This window comes from Amphiura filiformis, chromosome 20 (assembly GCF_039555335.1).
Source record: "Amphiura filiformis chromosome 20, Afil_fr2py, whole genome shotgun sequence".
Lineage (NCBI taxonomy): Eukaryota > Metazoa > Echinodermata > Ophiuroidea > Amphilepidida > Amphiuridae > Amphiura > Amphiura filiformis.
The window spans coordinates 10,203,128-10,224,533 of NC_092647.1; the positions used below are offsets into that span (position 1 = coordinate 10,203,128).

The 21,406-nt window shown below is 36.4% G+C and overlaps 1 protein-coding gene across 2 annotated transcripts; it reads left to right on the forward strand.

Moving 5' to 3' along the window:
* The first annotated feature begins 5,325 nt into the window (after window positions 1–5,325).
* Window positions 5,326–21,406, forward strand: LOC140141893 (serine hydroxymethyltransferase, mitochondrial-like). Of its 2 annotated transcripts, none has more exons than XM_072163766.1 (11): window positions 5,326–5,436; window positions 6,758–6,837; window positions 9,330–9,530; window positions 10,016–10,097; window positions 11,825–11,947; window positions 12,446–12,585; window positions 13,573–13,738; window positions 14,245–14,344; window positions 18,716–18,871; window positions 19,953–20,060; window positions 21,117–21,406. In XM_072163766.1, the coding sequence occupies exons 1-11, from the start codon at window positions 5,371–5,373 to the stop codon at window positions 21,242–21,244; spliced, it is 1,350 nt and encodes a 449-aa protein (XP_072019867.1). In that variant the 5' UTR covers window positions 5,326–5,370; the 3' UTR covers window positions 21,245–21,406. The 2 variants fall into 2 exon arrangements, with proteins under 2 accessions (XP_072019867.1, XP_072019866.1); XM_072163765.1 differs by lacking the exon at window positions 5,326–5,436 and adding an exon at window positions 5,575–5,704.

Sequence of the window (21,406 nt, forward strand, 5' to 3'; positions counted from 1 at the left end):
GTTGAGGCCAGATAGTGGACTTTCTTATCTTACTTTACTCATAGACCATTACTCCAGGCATACTGTGCACTGCAGGGGTAGTGTTTGAGCAAAATGCCCACCACGCCCACAAGGCATGCTTCCTCCCTAGCGTATGTTGCCAGCGCCAAGGACTTGTAGAGTTGGTAATTGATTACATAATACACCATGGGAGGCTTTCAGTTATTTTTCAAAATCTGGGAAAGTCCATTTATTTTAGTAGGTTTGTTCTGCAAATTATACACAAAATGTAAAGAGAAATATATAATATTTATACAAATAATGTCACTTCATTTGTGATGGTCCTACACAAAAAATCTGACCTGACTACAAATTTGAGAGAGTCCAGTATATGATAGGCCTATATAAATTCTACCACTGATTCATGGGTCCTATGAAGAGCATGAATAGAGAAAAAGCAAGGAGGAAGCCTTGATCAAGGCTAAATTTTCAGTGCAGTAGTTGTAGTCCTTGCCCCTATAATATTACATATCTTACTTGTCACCAATGCGCTAAAATTTTTGAGAAGAATGCAAAAATAGGCACAGAATTAGCTATGGGTGTAGTACCCCCTTAATGTATTTGAAAGAGGGCAGGGCTTCGATAAATGAGGGAAATTATGGGGTAAAAAACAAGGACAGGTTAACACAACTTTTTGAAAACTGCTAGTAAAATTTGTCTCAAAATTCAGACAAAAAACAATTCAAAAATAATCAGAAATGCAAAAAACATACCTCCATAATTTCAGAATCACTTCCGTCACTTATATATGAATACATAATTAGATGAGGGAAAATGGCAAAGAATTTGTGAAATGAGAGAATTTTCTCAGAAAAATACAGCATGTATTTTTAGAAATTCGCCATCTTGAATCAATGCAGAATTGCATCACGCATTAAAAAACTGTTACACGCACTTGAAAATGCACAGTATGCAAGCGTAAATTACTGTCAAAACGAGCGTACATCAAGTGCTCATGCATTATTGGTTTGCATGTGGCTCTCTTACGTTCAAAATAGAGATAAAAACATGGATTTTGGAATAAAAAAATTAAGCTTATTCGATGAAAATGAAATAAAAGGTATGTTTGTATCTAGCTAAAAAACATGTTTAACCTTGATGCAAAAGTGTATTTTGATAAATTCGTAATTTTGCTGCTCGGGTTGTCTAAAAGAAAAGATCGCCACGCCGAGAGTACGTCATATTGCAAACTAGTCTTCTTTAATTAGACTGTCTTCATTTACATATCTAAGTTTTTTCTAACATTATCTTGCTGTATTTCAGCTAGGGTGCCACTGCCACAGGTAGAAAACCTGTGTTTTTTTAGAACAATACAAATAATCTATCAATGACTTCAGGGACGCGTCCTCCATGGCCATCATTTCTATTCGCCATGTCCATTGAAGTGAGAGAAAATTGAATAGTCATGATAGTGGCATGTACATTGTATGTCACAACAGAAATTAACACAATAGAAATTAGCATCTCTTGAAAGCACAATCAAGCTTTAGAAATACGACTTTAGTAATTTGCATATTTGCATAATTAATTAGCAATGCAAATTAGCTCATTAATTATGCAAATATGCAAATTAGAGGGCGGTTTCACTATATGATACATTATAACATATAAGAAACACTTTGACCAAGTTTCAGGGCAAAAGTATGCAAAATAAAAGTACTCTGAACATTTATGCATTGATTTTTAGCAAAATATTGGCAAAAATTCCATATTTAAAATGAGCCTTTCCAGTCCTTGAAGCTCATTAACTATATTGATGATTGACAAAAACAATAGGATACAAGTAAACGTAAATTGATGTATTGTGGAAACCGTATGTCCGATTTGCTCCAAACAAAAGGCATATTGATCAGTCAGTGTACTTTACCCTACTCAATTAATCTGTTTAAAACATGCTCAACGATTTCCTAAATTTAATTTTAATAACCAAAAAATATATAATCTATAGATGAGTTGACTTCTGACGTCAATGCCTGGCAGTATGCGCACCCGTCATCACAATTTCCATTGTACATGTATTTTGCATGGCAGTATGCGCACGTATCATATTCTGTTCAGGGCTCGTGTTTAAAACTCCCGTCACATCACAATAAGACTATTGAACAGTGTAGTGGTTGCATGGGGTTCACTCAAGCATAAAGATATACCAGTCCCTTGCCTTTGTTGACAAACATTGAGAGGTCAACTCATCTATAATTATGATACCTATTCATGACTTCAGTCACTTGATGATGTCGATGACATGGATGATGTGACCTCAAACTCAAAAGTCTCAAATGGCCATCATTTCTATTCACCATGTCCATTGAAGTGAGAGAGAATTGAAAAGCTGTGTGTATGTCCCGGGGGGGGGGGGGGACCCAGTACAAATGACCAAACGGGGACGTGCCGCAACCATGGGTAGCATTTTCGGCCTTCTGGTATATCAATGACCCCTTTTTCAAAGCCTATTTTGGTATATGAATGGGTCCTTTTTCAAAATTTTCTCAATTTTTTCGAAAACAGCCCAATTTTTCCTTAATCTAGTCATTTTCCCAAAATTTGTAAAAACTAAGACAATTTTGGGTAAATTCGGCCGAAAATTTTGACTTTTGGTACATCAATGGGTCCAAATTTCTTGAAAAATTGGTATATTTATGGGTCTACTTCCAAAATCTCAGCGACACGTCCCTACCAAAACCAAACAACAGAAATGAACACAATAAAAATTAGCAACCATTTTTTTAGAAATCAGACTGACCCGCTTTTCATACTTTAGCTCTGGCCTCTGCCTCCCCCTAGATTCAAATAGTATCAGTAATCTGACTGGCCGATGACATGTCAAAGCTTAATTTGTACATGCTAAAAAGGTGTAGCAACTTGTAGCTAGCTGAAAAGTGTAAGAAATTACTGACTAATTCAATGCCAGTACCAACTCATCATCACTTCATTTATGTCCTAATTGGCATTCCATAGGTAATCTCCAGAGGGTTTGCCTCTCAAGCAACCAACCAAAGGGCAGCTCCAATATCATGGTCTGGAAAAGAAATACTGGAAAAGGATGACCCAGAAATGTGGGATCTGTTAACTGCTGAGAAAGATAGACAAGTAAGAGGATTGGAACTCATTGCATCAGAGGTAAGTCAATAATCCAGACTATAATATCATGGTCTGGGACAAGAAATAGTGGAAAAAGATGACCCAGAAATGTGGGATCTGTTAACTGCTGAGAAAGATAGACAAGTAAGAGGATTGGAACTCATTGCATCAGAGGTAAGTCAATAATCCAGACTATAATATCATGGTCTGGGAAAAAAAATACTGGAAAAAGATGACCCAGAAATGTGGGATCTGTTAACTGCTGAGAAAGATAGACAAGTAAGAGGATTGGAACTCATTGCATCAGAGGTAAGTCAATAATCCAGACTATAATATCATGGTCTGGAAAAGAAACACCGGAAAAAGATGACCCAGAAATGTGAGATATGTTGACTGCTGAGAAAGATAGACAAGTAAGAGGATTGGAACTCATTGCATCAGAGGTAAGTCAATAATCCAGACTATAATATCATGGTCTGGGAAAGAAATACTGGAAAAAGATGACCCAGAAATGTGGGATCTGTTAACTGCTGAGAAAGATAGACAAGTAAGAGGATTGGAACTCATTGCATCAGAGGTAAGTCAATAATCCAGACTATAATATCATGGTCTGGAAAAGAAATACTGGAAAAAGATGACCCAGAAATGTGGGATCTGTTAACTGCTGAGAAAGATAGACAAGTAAGAGGATTGGAACTCATTGCATCAGAGGTAAGTTAATAATCCAGACTATAATATCATGGTCTGGAAAAGAAATACTGGAAAAAGATGACCCAGAAATGTGGGATCTGTTAACTGCTGAGAAAGATAGACAAGTAAGAGGATTGGAACTCATTGCATCAGAGGTAAGTCAATAATCCAGACTATAATATCATGGTCTGGAAAAGAAATCCTGGAAAAAGATGACCCAGAAATGTGGGATCTGTTAACTGCTGAGAAAGATAGACAAGTAAGAGGATTGGAACTCATTGCATCAGAGGTAAGTCAATAATCCAGACTATAATATCATGGTCTGGAAAAGAAATACTGGAAAAAGATGACCCAGAAATGTGGGATCTGTTAACTGCTGAGAAAGATAGACAAGTAAGAGGATTGGAACTCATTGCATCAGAGGTAAGTCAATAATCCAGACTATAATATCATGGTCTGGAAAAGAAATACTGGAAAAAGATGACCCAGAAATGTGGGATCTGTTAACTGCTGAGAAAGATAGACAAGTAAGAGGATTGGAACTCATTGCATCAGAGGTAAGTTAATAATCCAGACTATAATATCATGGTCTGGAAAAGAAATACTGGAAAAAGATGACCCAGAAATGTGGGATCTGTTAACTGCTGAGAAAGATAGACAAGTAAGAGGATTGGAACTCATTGCATCAGAGGTAAGTTAATAATCCAGACTATAATATCATGGTCTGGAAAAGAAATACTGGAAAAAGATGACCCAGAAATGTGGGATCTGTTAACTGCTGAGAAAGATAGACAAGTAAGAGGATTGGAACTCATTGCATCAGAGGTAAGTCAATAATCCAGACTATAATATCATGGTCTGGAAAAGAAATACTGGAAAAAGATGACCCAGAAATGTGGGATCTGTTAACTGCTGAGAAAGATAGACAAGTAAGAGGATTGGAACTCATTGCATCAGAGGTAAGTCAATAATCCAGACTATAATATCATGGTCTGGAAAAGAAATCCTGGAAAAAGATGACCCAGAAATGTGGGATCTGTTAACTGCTGAGAAAGATAGACAAGTAAGAGGATTGGAACTCATTGCATCAGAGGTAAGTCAATAATCCAGACTATAATATCATGGTCTGGAAAAGAAATCCTGGAAAAAGATGACCCAGAAATGTGGGATCTGTTAACTGCTGAGAAAGATAGACAAGTAAGAGGATTGGAACTCATTGCATCAGAGGTAAGTCAATAATCCAGGCTATAATATCATGGTCTGGAAAAGAAATACTGGAAAAAGATGACCCAGAAATGTGGGATCTGTTAACTGCTGAGAAAGATAGACAAGTAAGAGGATTGGAACTCATTGCATCAGAGGTAAGTCAATAATCCAGGCTATAATATCATGGTCTGGAAAAGAAATACTGGAAAAAGATGACCCAGAAATGTGGGATCTGTTAACTGCTGAGAAAGATAGACAAGTAAGAGGATTGGAACTCATTGCATCAGAGGTAAGTGCATAATCCAGGCTATAATATCATGGTCTGGAAAAGAAATACTGGAAAAAGATGACCCAGAAATGTGGGATCTGTTAACTGCTGAGAAAGATAGACAAGTAAGAGGATTGGAACTCATTGCATCAGAGGTAAGTCAATAATCCAGACTATAATATCATGGTCTGGAAAAGAAATACTGGAAAAAGATGACCCAGAAATGTGGGATCTGTTAACTGCTGAGAAAGATAGACAAGTGAGAGGATTGGAACTCATTGCATCAGAGGTAAGTTAATAATCCAGACTATAATATCATGGTCTGGAAAAGAAATACTGGAAAAAGATGACCCAGAAATGTGGGATCTGTTGACTGCTGAGAAAGATAGACAAGTAAGAGGATTGGAACTCATTGCATCAGAGGTAAGTGCATAATCCAGGCTATAATATCATGGTCTGGAAAAGAAATCCTGGAAAGAGAGGATTCAAAAATGTGGGCATTGTAGCTTACTAATTAAACACTTGTATGTCATGCTCAAAACACAAATAATTTTTTATGAAAATTGTTAGTTTTGTTCACACATTTCCATGGTTACAGAGGAAACTTTTCCTCCCTCCTTCGCATCTATCTGACAGTGGAGCTCAGTGGATCATCAAATCTTGACAAATGGATTTCACTTTACTTTGGGGATTTTTCTAGAATAAGGCAATGTCTAACTTAAGGGATCTGGAATGAGCGTTTCGACAGTATTTTTTGTGGGACATGAGAGCACCTCAGACGTATCGAATTGCATTCTGAATACGAAGCATGTCTTTCTGATATCAAAATAATTTTCATTTTTGAAATTCACGATATAATACAAATTTTATGACAAATTATTAAAATTTGATATTTTTCAAATTTTTGATATATAACAGTCCTCGAAGTAAATTTGATAAATCTAATGATATATTCTTAAAGTGTATGTAGCTGGGAGGAAAAGCCGACGATCAATTGAAAATTTTTACCTTTCATATTAAAGACCTAATTTTTTTGGTGTTTTGGAAAAAAAATTCCATATCTTCAATACGTAAAGGTCAAAATTTTCAATTGATCGTCGGCTTTTCATCCCACCTACATACACTTTAAGTATAAATCATCAGATTTATAAAGTTTACTTTGAGTACTGTTAAATATCAAAAATATCAATTTTAATGATTTGCCATAAAATGTGTATTACGCTATAATTTCAAAAATCAAAATTATTTGATATCAGAAGGACATTCTTCGTATTCAAAATTCAATTTGATATGTCTGATGTGCTCTAATAATGTCCCACAATAAATACTGTCCTAACGTTCATACCCCTTCCCTTAAATGTACAGGATCAACTGAATGCGCTCATCAGAAATTTTTTTAAAGGCATTAATTTTTAACTTCATGTTTTCCTATTACCGTACACTAACAAGATATATGATGTGATCTTTTGTTTTCAGAATTTCTGCAGTAGGTCCGCACTGACAGTACTTGGGTCATGCTTCAACAATAAATATGCAGAAGGCTTACCAGGTCAAAGGTCAGTAGTAAGCTCCAGACACTCAATCCCGGCACTCAATATGTTATTTTATTTTTTGGGGAGCAAACCAAAAGATCAATGAAACAGTATTAACAAAACTAGTTTCACTGTTTATATATATGCAGACCTGCCAACTACAGTGAAAATTTCGATTGAATGAACGCAGCCTGACATAGCATGACGATTTTTTTGCATATACTGCACGATGTACGCCAGCATGTGCGACTGTGCGCGAGTAACGTGGAAGCGAATCCAACCATGCCAACTCACTTGTGATTGGTTAGTATTGTATCCAAGGTTGTGCATTCGCGTTGTAGTCTGAAATATGTGAATATGTGTTATACATGTAAGATCAGGGTTGGATCGAATACAGCTATTGAAAGTTGTGTTCATTCAATTGAAATTCCTACTAAAGTATGTTTTTCCTGTATTTCATATGGGAATTTGTTAAAAGTTCGGGCGTACGTTTTTTCCAATAAAAATACGGTTTTGACCATTGACCGAAAAAATTCCCATTTCAAAACGGCTGCGAGTGTACATGTAGACTATAAAACATGAGGCCCTGATCTTGTAAGCTAGCGTATCCGTGCATGAGTATGTAAACAAAGGCATATTAACCAATCAGAACGTTGCATACAAAAGCACTAGGTACCCTGCGAGAATCATCAATGGCTGCCATTCATGCATTAAGCAGTGAGTGCCAGCGAAGATGATATTTTCATGATCAGTTTGAACATGGAATTTTTAAATATGGCTTTGATTTTGTCAACTCAAAGTTCCTAAAAAGATCAAAGGAAGCAATCCTTCAGATCAGAGTATTCAGTGAAATGGAAATTCATACAGTCGTCTCAGGAAGGAGAAAAGCATGCATGATATGCAATTTGTAGTAAAGATTTTCAGTATCGCTCACACTTACAGTGGATCATATAACATTGTACGTAACCTCGTCAATGCTTGATATTTTTGGAAAATATTTAATGAAAAATACGACTTTTGGGGGTTTCAGAATACAGTTCAAGTCTGTATAATTTATGTAGGAACGAAGGGGCTAAAATGTTGATTATGTTTTATTGCATATATTCTTTCTAGGAATATCATGTAATTTTTTTGCTGCCTTCCAAAAGTTCCAAGTTTTTATTTTTGAAAAAGGTTCAATATTCAATTCAATTCAATTCAAGAAACATTTATTTCATAGAGAATAAGATGTGGGTGTGTGTGTGTGTGGGGGGGGGGGGTCAAGCTTGCATTGACACATTTATTTGCAAGTTAATGTTTATAGGGTTTCAATCTTTTGATTTGGTCCCTTAATTGATCCATCCAACATGTATGTGGTGTGATCAAGCAATATGAATCAAAGTCAGAAAATTCAGTTTACAAATATAGGGTAAAATGGGTCAGAAGTTTACCTAAGAGTACTTTTGTTTTAAAATTACCTTTGTTTAAAATTGTGAAGACTTAACTTTGAACAACTTTTTACTTAAAAGGTTATAGAAACATGGGGTTTTATTGTTAGTGAAATCATGGTTAATGATCAGAAATGTGTGGAATTTGATTTTAGTCGACATCAGACTCATTTAACTCATTGTAATGTTGATTGCATCAGTCAATGAATCAACTTAATTTCCATAATCATATTTCGAAAATAAATGAAACAACAACATGTGTTTTTTTTAAATCTGTATATATGTAGGTTTGTATATGACTATCAGGTAGTGTGGGCTTCATTGCAATGACAGGAAGAATAGGATATACACTAGAATAGGAATCAGGAAAGAGTGATCTCAAATGTCATCCCATCCAGCTGAATAAAGACAATGTTAATTTGTATATAAATTACAAATTTGACAAAATTTGAGCTGCGTATATTGTATTTAATTTCATAATTACCAATTTTATAATGAGATATATAGCACCATAAAAATATTTGGTACAAATGAGATAAAAGATGGATACATACATGAAGGTATTTGTCATGTTTCAAGGTAAATCCAGCAGGACTTGATAGACATAATAATTCCACATAGCAGTCCTGCTTCATATCCGTAGGCCTACACACAATCTCAGAAATGTAAAAGTAAGTAAAATAAGCTAGCACAATGCACTTTATACTGTGTTTTTGGCCTACATTTACCTTCTTTTTGGTAGACATTTACTTATTTAAAATAGTCAAAAAAGCCCAGTGTGTAGGGCTACAATGTACCTGCTAGAATGGCTTTCACAAACCTATGCATGCGGGTATGAGAGACAAACATTTTTTGTTTTAAATGAGTAACATGTACTAAATACTGAATCATTTGCATTCTGTGAGTGTCAGTGGCGAGAAATTTTTCCATTGATTTCGCTGTTCTTGAGTTGCACAGTTTCCAATCAATAAAATAATTATTTTAGCATCTCATCCTAAAATGGTGTCACAAATATTTTTTTCATGAAAAAAAGACTAATTGACTAATTCAACTACTATTTTCTTTGCCATTTGATTTCAAAAATTGCAGGTATTATGGTGGTAATGAAGTCATTGACAAAGTGGAGAGATTATGTCAGTCTAGAGCGTTAGAGGCTTTTGATTTGGATCCAGAAAAGTGGGGCGTCAACGTCCAGCCGTACTCAGGCTCACCTGCTAACTTTGCTGCTTACACTGCATTGCTCAATCCACATGATAGGATAATGGGGCTGGATCTACCCCATGGTGGACAGTAAGTTGGTTTTGTCTGTTCAGCATAAAGGGGGGGTAGGATAATCATGGTACTCTACAATGCTTTATGCCGTACTCAGGCTCACCGGCTAACTTTGCTGCTTACACTGCATTGCTCAATCCACATGATAGATTATGGGACTGGATCTACCCCATGGTGGACAGTAAGTTGGTTGTGTCTATTCAGCATAAAGGGGGGGTAATCATGGTACTCTACAAGATTCCTATTGCAACAGCCTACATAGGTACTCTGTCGCCAAGGTACCTGACTGGTATACACAGAGTACCTATACAGTACTAATACTGCTATTAACACTGGAATCTGATGGGTACCAATCATTTTGATACAGCCTGTACCAATGGAATAAGATTAAATTTGATCCATCGATTTGCCTCTGGATAAGATTAGGAGTAAAATCTATTTGGAGATTGAATCATGTTTTCTTTATTCATATTCATATCTTTGTTTATTTTTTCCCTTTTCAGTTTAACTCACGGTTTTATGACAGACACCAAGAGAATATCAGCAACTTCAATTTATTTTGAATCTATGCCGTATCGTTTAAATGTGAGTAACCAGCTTCACTGTGAGTTTGGTAGGGAAACAGCAATCATGCCAATAAACTGCCTTTGTATGTATGTGTATTTACTCTGCAGGATTAGACTCGTGCATGTGATTCAATACTGTGGAATACACAATGTATAGTAAATTACAAACTTGTATTGCTGTATCATGGATTGCCATTCATTAAGTATTTGGTCTCCTAAACAGTTCTTGTAAAGTATATTTGAAAACTATGTCGATGTGCTGTAAGAGTACCAAGAAATTAAGTATTCATTAGTTTATGTGCACTTGTTACGTATATATACACGGGGTGGGGTGGGTAAGTTTGGTAAGAGTGCACAGGTGGGGATTAAACCTGTGACTGTAAGCTACCCCATGATTCGCTGTAGAAGTGATTTTGATTCTCTATTCGCCATAGAAGTGATGATGTACCAGGATTAACTACCATAGCAATAGGTTAAAAGAATTTTTGAATATATCGCACTGCACTAGTACATTCACACGGTACCTCTGCATTGAACCATAGATGTCAAAGAACATGGATATAGAATATCCATATCATCCTGATTACTCGCACCTGTATTATCAGTATCTTTGAAAAGAGCGGTATTGTATTCAATCTCTGATTGCAGACATACACAGGTGATGAGTGCAAACTGCTGGTAGTGCAGGGCGATATATTCAAAAATTGTTTTAACCTATTGCTATGGTAGGTAATCCTGTTACATTGTCACTTCTACGGCAAACAGAGAATCAAAATCTTTATTGGTGTACCAACATGTCCTTAAAATAACTATAGCATGTCCAGTATCAGATGGAAAATGACCCCATCCACTAATGTGGTTCCATCTTTCTCTAAATGATCTCTAACAACTAAAGTATGTTCTACCAGTGTCTTAGCTAGCCACCCGTCTGCCCATCATTTTAGACCGGGAGTTTACTCCTGGGACGGGCAAATTTAATGCCTTTGATAGATGCTACATTATAATTGTAGGTGTTGAGAAAGGCACATATTTGAACTCTTGAACCCTCAATGGGGTACAGAAAGTCTTGTAATTATTCTAAAAGTCAAATAAGGACAAGCAATTTTATTCAAATGAGGGGAAACCCTCAATTTCTAGCTAAGATCCTGTGTTCTAACATAAGTTGGCTTCATGACCTTTGACCAATTTGTGTAAGATCAATACATTCGGTGTAGGTCATATTTACTGGACAGAAGTTAGCTCTCAACATGCATCTGGTGAAGTTGTACAGATTTATTGAAGGTGCACTGTTCCTTTTATTTGTGTAATTTAACATAAAGATGCATCAAATGGTACATACCGTACTTCCTCGTATAAACGCCCCAGGGGGCGTTGCATTTTCCAAAGGGGGGGGCATTTATTACTGGCCATTTTAGAACAATAAGTAATTCCTGTTAAAATCATTAGGTAAGCTTAAAACTCACACTGAAATGACAAACTACGAACTAGAAACACTGACTCTGGTTCACTTCCGGGTTTCCGACCAGATTTTCGCCGATTATCGACGCTATTACTGACCATTGTGTGCAACTTGGTAAGCTTACTACACAAGATAACATGGAAATATCGACATTTTTGAAACATCTGGGTTGAAAAAAGTGGTGGGGGCATTTATTTGATGGGGGCGACTATTCAAGGAAATACGGTTCAAGTATTTAAATACAAATCAACTTGTTGAAATACTTTTTATTTTTATTCTCTTTTCAGATTGACACTGGTTTAATTGATTATGACAAAATGCATGAGAATGCACGTCTGTTCCGTCCACGTATGATCATTGCTGGTTTCAGTGCGTATCCCAGGCTGCTGGATTATGCAAAATTCAGAGAGGTAAGAATAAGCTATTGTTTTGAAATCCAGTCGTGTATTTATCGCCTGTTCATACTCTTTTAGAAAATAGCCAGAGAAGCTGTTAGAAAAATAGGCTGATATATATAATTTGCATGAATATTTAATAATTGCACTCACATGCAGTTTTGCATGCTACTCACTGTGTATTCGACTTTTGCAGGATTGATTCATTTTTCTCGAAGGTGGGTGCATTGATATTTTCAAATTTTCTAACATTTTTAGAAAGTAGCAGAGATTACAGACATTCTTTGTCATGTACAAAAAAACCTATGTATGAAATAGGTTAATTATGCATTGCAGATCCTTTGTTGCTCAAGAGATTGAACACAACAATGCACTCAGGGGCACACATGCATTATTGAGTCTATGAGTATGACTTACCCCATCCAAATATCTGTTGCAACTTTAAAAAATACTGAAAGTTGAAATGTTATAACAAATGAAATTATCATGAAATGTTTTGTTTTTACTGGCCAGGTTTGTGATGAAGTAAATGCCCACTTACTAGCAGACATGGCTCATATCAGTGGTCTAGTTGCAGCTAAGGTAATACCAACACCATTTGATTATGCTGATGTTGTCACGACAACCACACATAAGACGCTACGAGGGCCAAGGTGATTATTCAACTTTATTTTAACCCCCTGAGTACTACCTGCTGATCTAACATTGCCTCTGATTGGTCAATTACATGATATCTTCACTTTAATCACCAGTCAGATTGGAGGTTTCAAATAATTCACCCCAATTTTTTTGTGTGGTGAAATTATTCCAACAATGTTGCTGATTGATCCAATTGATAACAAATACTTCTTTTTGGCCAATCGGCAGGTAGTTCTCATGTGGTTAAAGGGGCTCTGTCAAATATTTTGAGTTGTACAAGTTTTCCGCAAATGTTGTTTTATATGGAGACCTTACACACACATTTAATTAAAAAATATAGTGAGCAGAAATCATTTTAGCATTTCACACAGATCATATTGTTATTTCGTCGGCAGAGTGCAACACCATCGTAAGTGCAGTAAAATACAATAGCTGCCATTTGCAACATTTCAATAAATGTACTTACTTTTAACCAATAACACTAGAAAAAACACCCAACTACATGTAAAGGTGATATCTTGGGTTAGCTTAGTGGCCATCAGGAAAGTATACAGAACATCAACACTTTATATAATGAGCATGATGAGGGGATTGTGCTGCAAACAATAGGTGTTTTACAAAAGGCAGCTATTGTATATTCTACTGCACTTATTGTGCACTCTGCCGATGATTTAGAGCCTTCCAAGAACCATTGATGGGATCAAAATTGTAATTGGGGTAATCCAGTTGAAATGCATACACCCCTATAGGAAGTGTGAATTTCAAATAGGGTTACCTGAATGGGCTACTTCATTGGAAATCTACACCCCTCTGTGTGAGAGATTAAGGTCATGTCTAATTTGATTTCAAATGGAATACCTTTATTAATTTGGGTTCTAACAAGGATATAATTTATGCTGTTATTTGATCCAGCATCAGAAAGAGTTTGCCACAAAACATAAAATAGCCCAAAAGAATTGTTGTACATTGTGAAATAATCTTCCAAAATTTTATATTCCCAGGGCTGGTATGATATTCTATCGTAGAGGTGTCAAAGGGCAAAACAAGAAAACTGGCAAAGACATCATGTATGACTACCAAGCTAAAGTTGATAATGCAGTGTTCCCTGCATTGCAAGGTGGGCCGCATGAACATGCTATAGGAGGAGTTGCTGTTGCATTAAGACAGGTAAATTGAAGCCTAAAATTATGTGAAAACTTTGATCCTTTGTCAGTAAAGCAACCCATATTTTGTGAAAATCACAGTTTACTTAAAAAAGAAAAAGAAAATCGCAGTGATTTATAGTGCGCTACACACAGGCACAATGTGTAGACGTTGATCCATGAGCCTCAGCACACTTTACAGGTTATCGCTGACCACTATGGCCCCACATCATTCCATAAACCATTTCAACGCAACAAGACAATTAGCAGTAATTTCCTTATCCAGGGTAATTTCAAGCTAGCTCAAATTTTCCACGAGAGCATACTAAACCACCTCCCCCTTGCTTGCTGAGCTTCACTGGTCCTGGTGGCTGAACGGATCCAGCTCCCATACTCTTGTTTACACCTTACAAATGCCTACCTTTCTCTTCCCCTGAACATTGTAAGTACCATATTTATTCCATTAACCGCCCAGGGCGCTTAACAAAGTCATTCATATTTATTCCGCATCACATTGTTCTTTTCATATAGGCTATGCTTCCAGAATTCAGAGAATACCAAGACCAAGTAATGAAGAATGCCAAATCACTCGCCAAGGGACTTTTAGATAAAGGATACACACTTATATCTGGTATGTATAATAATAAGAACAATGATAAAGTTTGTTCGGCTTTTATAAGCCTTATAAGGTAAAGGAGTCGATCCTGTATATGCCCATCTCTCTTTCATTGGCGATTGGGCCAGACTCCTCCATGTAATGTTGCTATAGAGGGATCGCTACACCTCCTCTACAGCGAGTCTGTTACCTTCCCAGCATTTAAGAATGCCGGTACCCATTTAAACACCTGGGTGGAGAGGAGTAATCGAGATAAAGTGCCTTACTCAAGGGCACAACACGGTGGCGTCGCCGGGGCTCAAACCCGCAACCTTTCGATTATGAGTCAGTGCCCGTTCCGCTAGGCCACCGTGCTCCCTATGTAAGCCTATAGGGGTCAGTCCATGTCAAAACAGACTGAGTGTACACCCACCCTCTTGGATTTTGCTCTCCTTTGGCTCAGGGGTACCTTTCATGGACCCCTAGGTGAGGTCACAAGAAAAAAATTTCAAATTCAATTTCGTTTCCGAATGGCGGGCCATCTAAGTTTGACGACCTTGACCAAAATTGGGAATTTAAGGTGTCCAAATGACAAAGCGCTCTCTTTGAGAGGCATTTTCTTCTTAATTAAATCAGTTGTGACCCTCTTTTTGAATGTGGTCACTCACTGGCTGTGTCTGAAATGCCTAATGCCAAAAAGATTGATTTCAGAATTTCGTTGGGATTTCAGGGGGGGGGGGTCAAAATCAGCACTTCGTACTGTTCAATCAAATTATCTTTGATTTTGAAGGACCCATGATAATGTCACAGTGCACTTATAGGTCCTAATTATGTTCAGAATGGATTAACCATGTGCCAATGTCTATGAAAAAAAAAAAAAAAGAGAAATTTCTAGACCCCCTACAGAATTTTAGGCCCCCTAAAGTGGTTCAGCCACAAATGGCGCTTAAAATCGGCAAATTTTGACACCTAATAACTTTAGGAGTACACCAGATATGAATTTCTAGTCTTTTGCATCTGAAAGAATGAAGTCTAATGTTACTAGGAACATAAGATTTGTTTTGTATTTTTTGTGTTTTGATACTAAGTTGATGGTCCCAAAAATCCCAATGTTTGACTAATAATGTACAGGTTATGGGTACAAAATGTCAATTTCAACATACCCTTTTTTCTATTTTTGATCACTTTATAGCAATTGTCTTATTTATCCTGTTATTACATAGTTAACAACGTCCGATTTTGGTGATTTTGGTGTCTAATTATGTTTTCTTGCATGAGAAATACAACTACTACTAGTACTTACTTCTGGGTATGGTTACCACAATTCACCAAATGTTTATGCGCAAATATCTCAGGCGTTAAATTTTACTAATGGGAAACATATGAACTTCCTTCTGATACCAAAATCTCAGTTTTGATGAAGAAAGATGGAGGATAAGGCTGTCAATCTGGTCACACCTGTTTTTCAATTATAGGAGGACAGGCTTGTCTGTAGCTAAGATTGTTTTGTTGTAGATACAGATTTTCTAAATGGAGACCTTTTCAAGAGAAATCTTCATTCTGGCCAATAGCAGACTAAACCCCCGCTGCAATCGATTTTTGGAGCCTATATTTTAGACAAATTTCACAGAAAGTTCATGAGTTGAGGTATATTTAAATGGCCCCTGGTGGAGGCATCCTAATCCAAATTTTAGCCAAAATCATATAAATTTCTGCTCATTTTAGTCTTTAATTAATTCTATAACCTTTTTCACAAAAGCAAAACAGGCATTCATGTAAATTAACCAGGTTTCTATTTGGTGGTGTGGAATATTTGGTGGTGTGCAACTTTAAAAAGCAGCTATGGTTGTAAGAACATCATAAATTACATACCATTTTCTCTTTTTCCAAAAGGGAGCTTTTAATTAGATGGGAATGATAATTCCCATTAAAAACATCACAAGTAGCATCTGACAGTGACTGTGGTGCTTAAAAAAAGTATGTGATTTCTACAAATGCTGTAAACATTGTCGATAACAATGGCCTGCCGTCTCATTGAAATCATGAAATTGGCGATTGATGTTCGAAAATGCAGGTACTTTATAGCAATTGTCTTCTTTATCCTGTTATTACATAGTTAACAACGTCCGATTTTGGTGATTTTGGTGTCTAATTATGTTTTCTTGCATGAGAATACAACTACGCAACTTAAAAAACTGTACTACAAGGAACCAATGACCTCCTTATTACAATATGGACGCTTTTGGCAGCCATGTTGCAAAAGAGGGTCATCGGTTCCTTGTATAGTTTTTTAATTTGCTTAGTTGTATTTCTCATGCAAGAAAACATATATAATTAGACACCAAAATTACCAAAATCAGACGTTGTTAACTATATGGTCAGAATTCAAAAAGGTCGTTGACCTATGAACATTTTTCGTCATAGCGCCCTCCTGAAAGGTCTGACACATAACCAACTATACATTGTTGGAATCCTCATGACCATACGAGTAATTTGATATATTACTTGACATAATTGGGAGCATTCTGAAAATTTGACCCCCATAACCTGTACTTTGCATGTGCATCGTTGCCAGGAAGTGCATTTTGACCCCTTAAAAATCCATACAGAGGATTAGAAAGTAGTTTTTTCTTATTACTTGACTCAAGAGCAACTTGAAATATCAGGATAAATAATACAAATGGCTATAAAGTGATCAAAAATATAAAAAAATATCATACTAAAATTGGCATTTTGTACCGTATCCTGTATGCATGGCTAAATGACTATTTTTGAAAGCGTCAACTTAATACTAAAACACAAAAAATACAAAACAAATCTTATGTTCCTAGTAACATTAAACTACATTCTCTCAGATGCAAAAGACTAGAAATTCATATCTGGTGTACACCTAAAGTTATTAGGGGTCAAAATTTGCCGATTTTAAGCGCCATTTGTGGCTGAACCACTTTAGGGGTGGCCTAAAATTCTGTAGGGGTCTAGAAATTTCTCATTTTTTGAATTGCTCATAGACATTGGCATATGGTTAATCCATTCTGAACATAATTAGGACCTATAAGTGCACTGTGACATTATCATGGGTCCTTCAAAATCAAGATAATTTGATTGAACAGCACGAAGTGCTGATTTTGACCCCTCTGAAATCCCAACGAAATTCAAATCTATCTTTTTTGGCATTAGGTATTTCAGACACAGCCAGTGAGTGACCACATTCAAAAAGAGGATCACAACTGATTCAATTAAGAAGAAAGTGCCCCTCAAAGAGAGCACTTTGTCATTTGGACCCCTTAAATTCCCAATTTTGGTCGAAGTTGCCAAACTTTGATTGCCCGCCATTCGCAAACGAAACGGAATTTGAATTTTTTTCTTTTGTCTTCACCTAGGGATCCATGAAAGTTACCCCTGAGCCAAAGGAGAGCAAAATCCAAGAGGATGGGTGTACACTCAATCTGTTTTGACATGGACTGACCCATAAGCCTTATAAGGTGGAAAAAAATAAGACTCATAACACAGTGTATTGATATAAAATGTCATGCATGCAGTTTTGCACAATGCTCACGCTAGTTGTGCATTGCGTAATGCATGACTGGCGCACGCATTTGGTGAATATATGCGAGGGTGAGTTGGGACTTTATTGACACGCGCAGTAACACAATCTGAGTAATTCCTGGCTTATATAAGCTGGACAAACTTCAGTGAAAGCAACGGTGTAACATTTCCATAAAAAATAGATTTGTATTTTGTTTCCTCAAAATGTTAGTTTTTACTGTCAGATATGACCCAAACAGATTAAACAAAACAAAGAAAATCGTTATTTAATATAAGCGCATAATGTCGCCATACTGTCTATCGTGACTGAGTTTGGTTGTTTTGATGTGTTATGACCTTCCAGCACGCTATGTACATAATGTATCATGTATGCGGTCAACTGATATTTCGATCACAATAATGAAACACATGAAACAACGGCTTAATCTCCGATTTTGTTTGAAATACAGATTTTTTTAAGGGTATATTAGTTCATCAAAGTACATTACATTAGTGTAAAAAAATCTAGAAATATTGAGGGCAGGCTTGTGAGAAAATTTTACAATATGGCTTTAAGCTAGCTCAATCAGTAAGGCATTAGATTCCGGTGCATTGGTGTTCAGCAGGGCATAAGTTTGCACAGCAAAATTGTGACAAAGTAATAATTATGTATAGCAATGACTATTATGTATATGCGATTGTATAGTAATTTGGCTGGATTGTGTAGCAAAATGCGATGCGATTGGTTATATTATACCCGGTTATGTGATGCAAGGTCGACCCTCGGCACAATCACTGTTTGTTCTCATGAATAATTATTGAGCTAACTTGAATTTTTTTTAGACACATTGAATCAGGCCTATTTTTTGTACTTTGCAGGTGGTACAGATAATCATTTAGTTATGGTGGATTTACGACCAGGAGGTATGGATGGAGCAAGAGCTGAACGTGTCCTGGAACTTGCATCCATTACCGTCAATAAGAATACGTGTCCAGGAGACAAAAGCGCCCTCTCACCTGGTGGACTTAGATTAGGTAAGTTACTCAAAGTTTTACATTAGGTGATGAAAAGACTCCTGTTTTATGGGTGGGCTGATGTTTTAAATTTTTCAGATTTTTTTTTTCTAAATTGTATTTTTGCAATTTTTTGTCTGAAATGATACTAAAAAATCACAAATCTGTAAAAATATTGTTGTTTTTTGTTGCTTGGTTCACAATTTTCAATCAAAATCAATGGATCCCCTTTGCCAAAAAACAGCTGCTTTTACATTGGGACATTATATCAGGACATCATAAAATAAAGATAGATGTGTTCATGGTCTACATAGGATGAAAATGACACGTCAGTCAAGTTGCACCAAGTTTGCATTGGGTGAACAAGATCTTTAATTTTGGAATCTTATCATAAAGATTTAGTGAGTGTACACTGTACATTAATATATTTGACTTGTCGTCAACAACAATTTGCAAGCATAGCAGAGATATTTTACTCTTCCCAGAATTCTTTGCAACATGATGCATCACCTCATTACAGTAAATGACACTCCTATTACTTTGTATAGGTTCCCTTTGTCATCATGTTGAGAACAGACTGGCTAAGCATGGGTCGATAGTCATGAAATAAACATTTTGCAAGAATGTTTGCAAGAAATTTTGCGATGTGCTCTGTTCATTGAAGAACTTTTTGTCACTATTGACCCATGTTGCACTGGATAGCAGATCAGTCAATTGAAATGGAAGAAATGCATTGTGGGAAGTGTAAGATATCTTATCTACAAGCATAGTGCATTTTGAGATTAATCAAAATATTGTTCTTTACTCTGTAATAAAGCTTGCATGTCTATAGATGAGTTCACTTCTGACGTCATTGCCTGGCAGTATGCGTGCGCATCAGCACAATTTCCTGGCAATATACGCGCATCATATTTTGTTCAGGGCCTGTGCTTTTAAAACTACTGTCACATCACAATAAGGCTATTGAACAGTGTAGTGGTTGTATGCAGTTTGCTCAAGCATATTGATATACCTCTCCCTTGCCTTTGTAGATAAACATTGAGGTCAACTCATCTATAGGTTATAGTAACATAAATAATGTATTGTATTGTATTTTGATCAGGTACCCCTGCATTGACATCTCGAGACTTTGGTGAGGAGGATTTCCTTAAAGTAGCCGAATTCATCCATCAGGGCATACAGATTGCAGCAGATGCCAAGAAAGATACAGGTATGTTAAAGGGGTGTGGTCCCAGATATTTGACATTGAGGCCTACCATTAAAACAATATATTTCAACATTTTGAGTTGTATTGCTCCAACTGGTTTGATATGAGAAGCAAGCATGTGTATAACAATGCCCCATAGGAAAGTACTTACTTCTGGGTATGGTTACCACAATTCACCAAATGTTTATGCGCAAATATCTCAGGCGTTAAATTTTACTAATGGGAAACATATGAACTTCCTTCTGATACCAAAATCTCAGTTTTGATGAAGAAAGATGGAGGATAAGGCTGTCAATCTGGTCACACCTGTTTTTCAATTATAGGAGGACAGGCTTGTCTGTAGCTAAGATTGTTTTGTTGTAGATACAGATTTTCTAAATGGAGACCTTTTCAAGAGAAATCTTCATTCTGGCCAATAGCAGACTAAACCCCCGCTGCAATCGATTTTTGGAGCCTATATTTTAGACAAATTTCACAGAAAGTTCATGAGTTGAGGTATATTTAAATGGCCCCCTGGTGGAGGCATCCTAATCCAAATTTTAGCCAAAATCATATAAATTTCTGCTCATTTTAGTCTTTAATTAATTCTATAACCTTTTTCATAAAAGCAAAACAGGCATTCATGTAAATTAACCAGGTTTCTATTTGGTGGTGTGGAATATTTGGTGGTGTGCAACTTTAAAAAGCAGCTATGGTTGTAAGAACATCATAAATTACATACCATTTTCTCTTTTTCCAAAAAGGGAGCTTTAATTAGATGGGAATGATAATTCCCATTAAAAACATCACAAGTAGCATCTGACAGTGACTGTGGTGCTTAAAAAAAGTATGTGATTTCTACAAATGCTGTAAACATTGTCGATAACAATGGCCTGCCGTCTCATTGAAATCATGAAATTGGCGATTGATGTTGAAAATGCAGGTACTGTATGATAATTTGACAGCATTTATGGAACAGTTTGGTTGAAAAAAAAGGTGGGGGCATTATAGGGGGGCATAAATTAGAGAGTATATGGTAACTACAATGTGCATCTCTCATCTTCCATTTCACCATTACAGGCAAACTGAAAGATTTCAAAGAATATGTGATGACTGATGATAACACAGTGAAGAGGATTGCTGATTTACGAGCAAAAGTGGAGGAATTTGCACGCACCTTCCCTATGCCTGGACATGATGACCATTGAAGAGAAATTAGCCGGTGTTGGTGATTTATTTGGATATTTTATTTGAAATCCATACACCCCTATGGTAGACATGAACCTAAAATCTTCCACACAGGGAGTGTGAATTTCAAATGGGGTTACCTGAAATCCATACACCTATGGTAGACATGAACCTAAAATCTT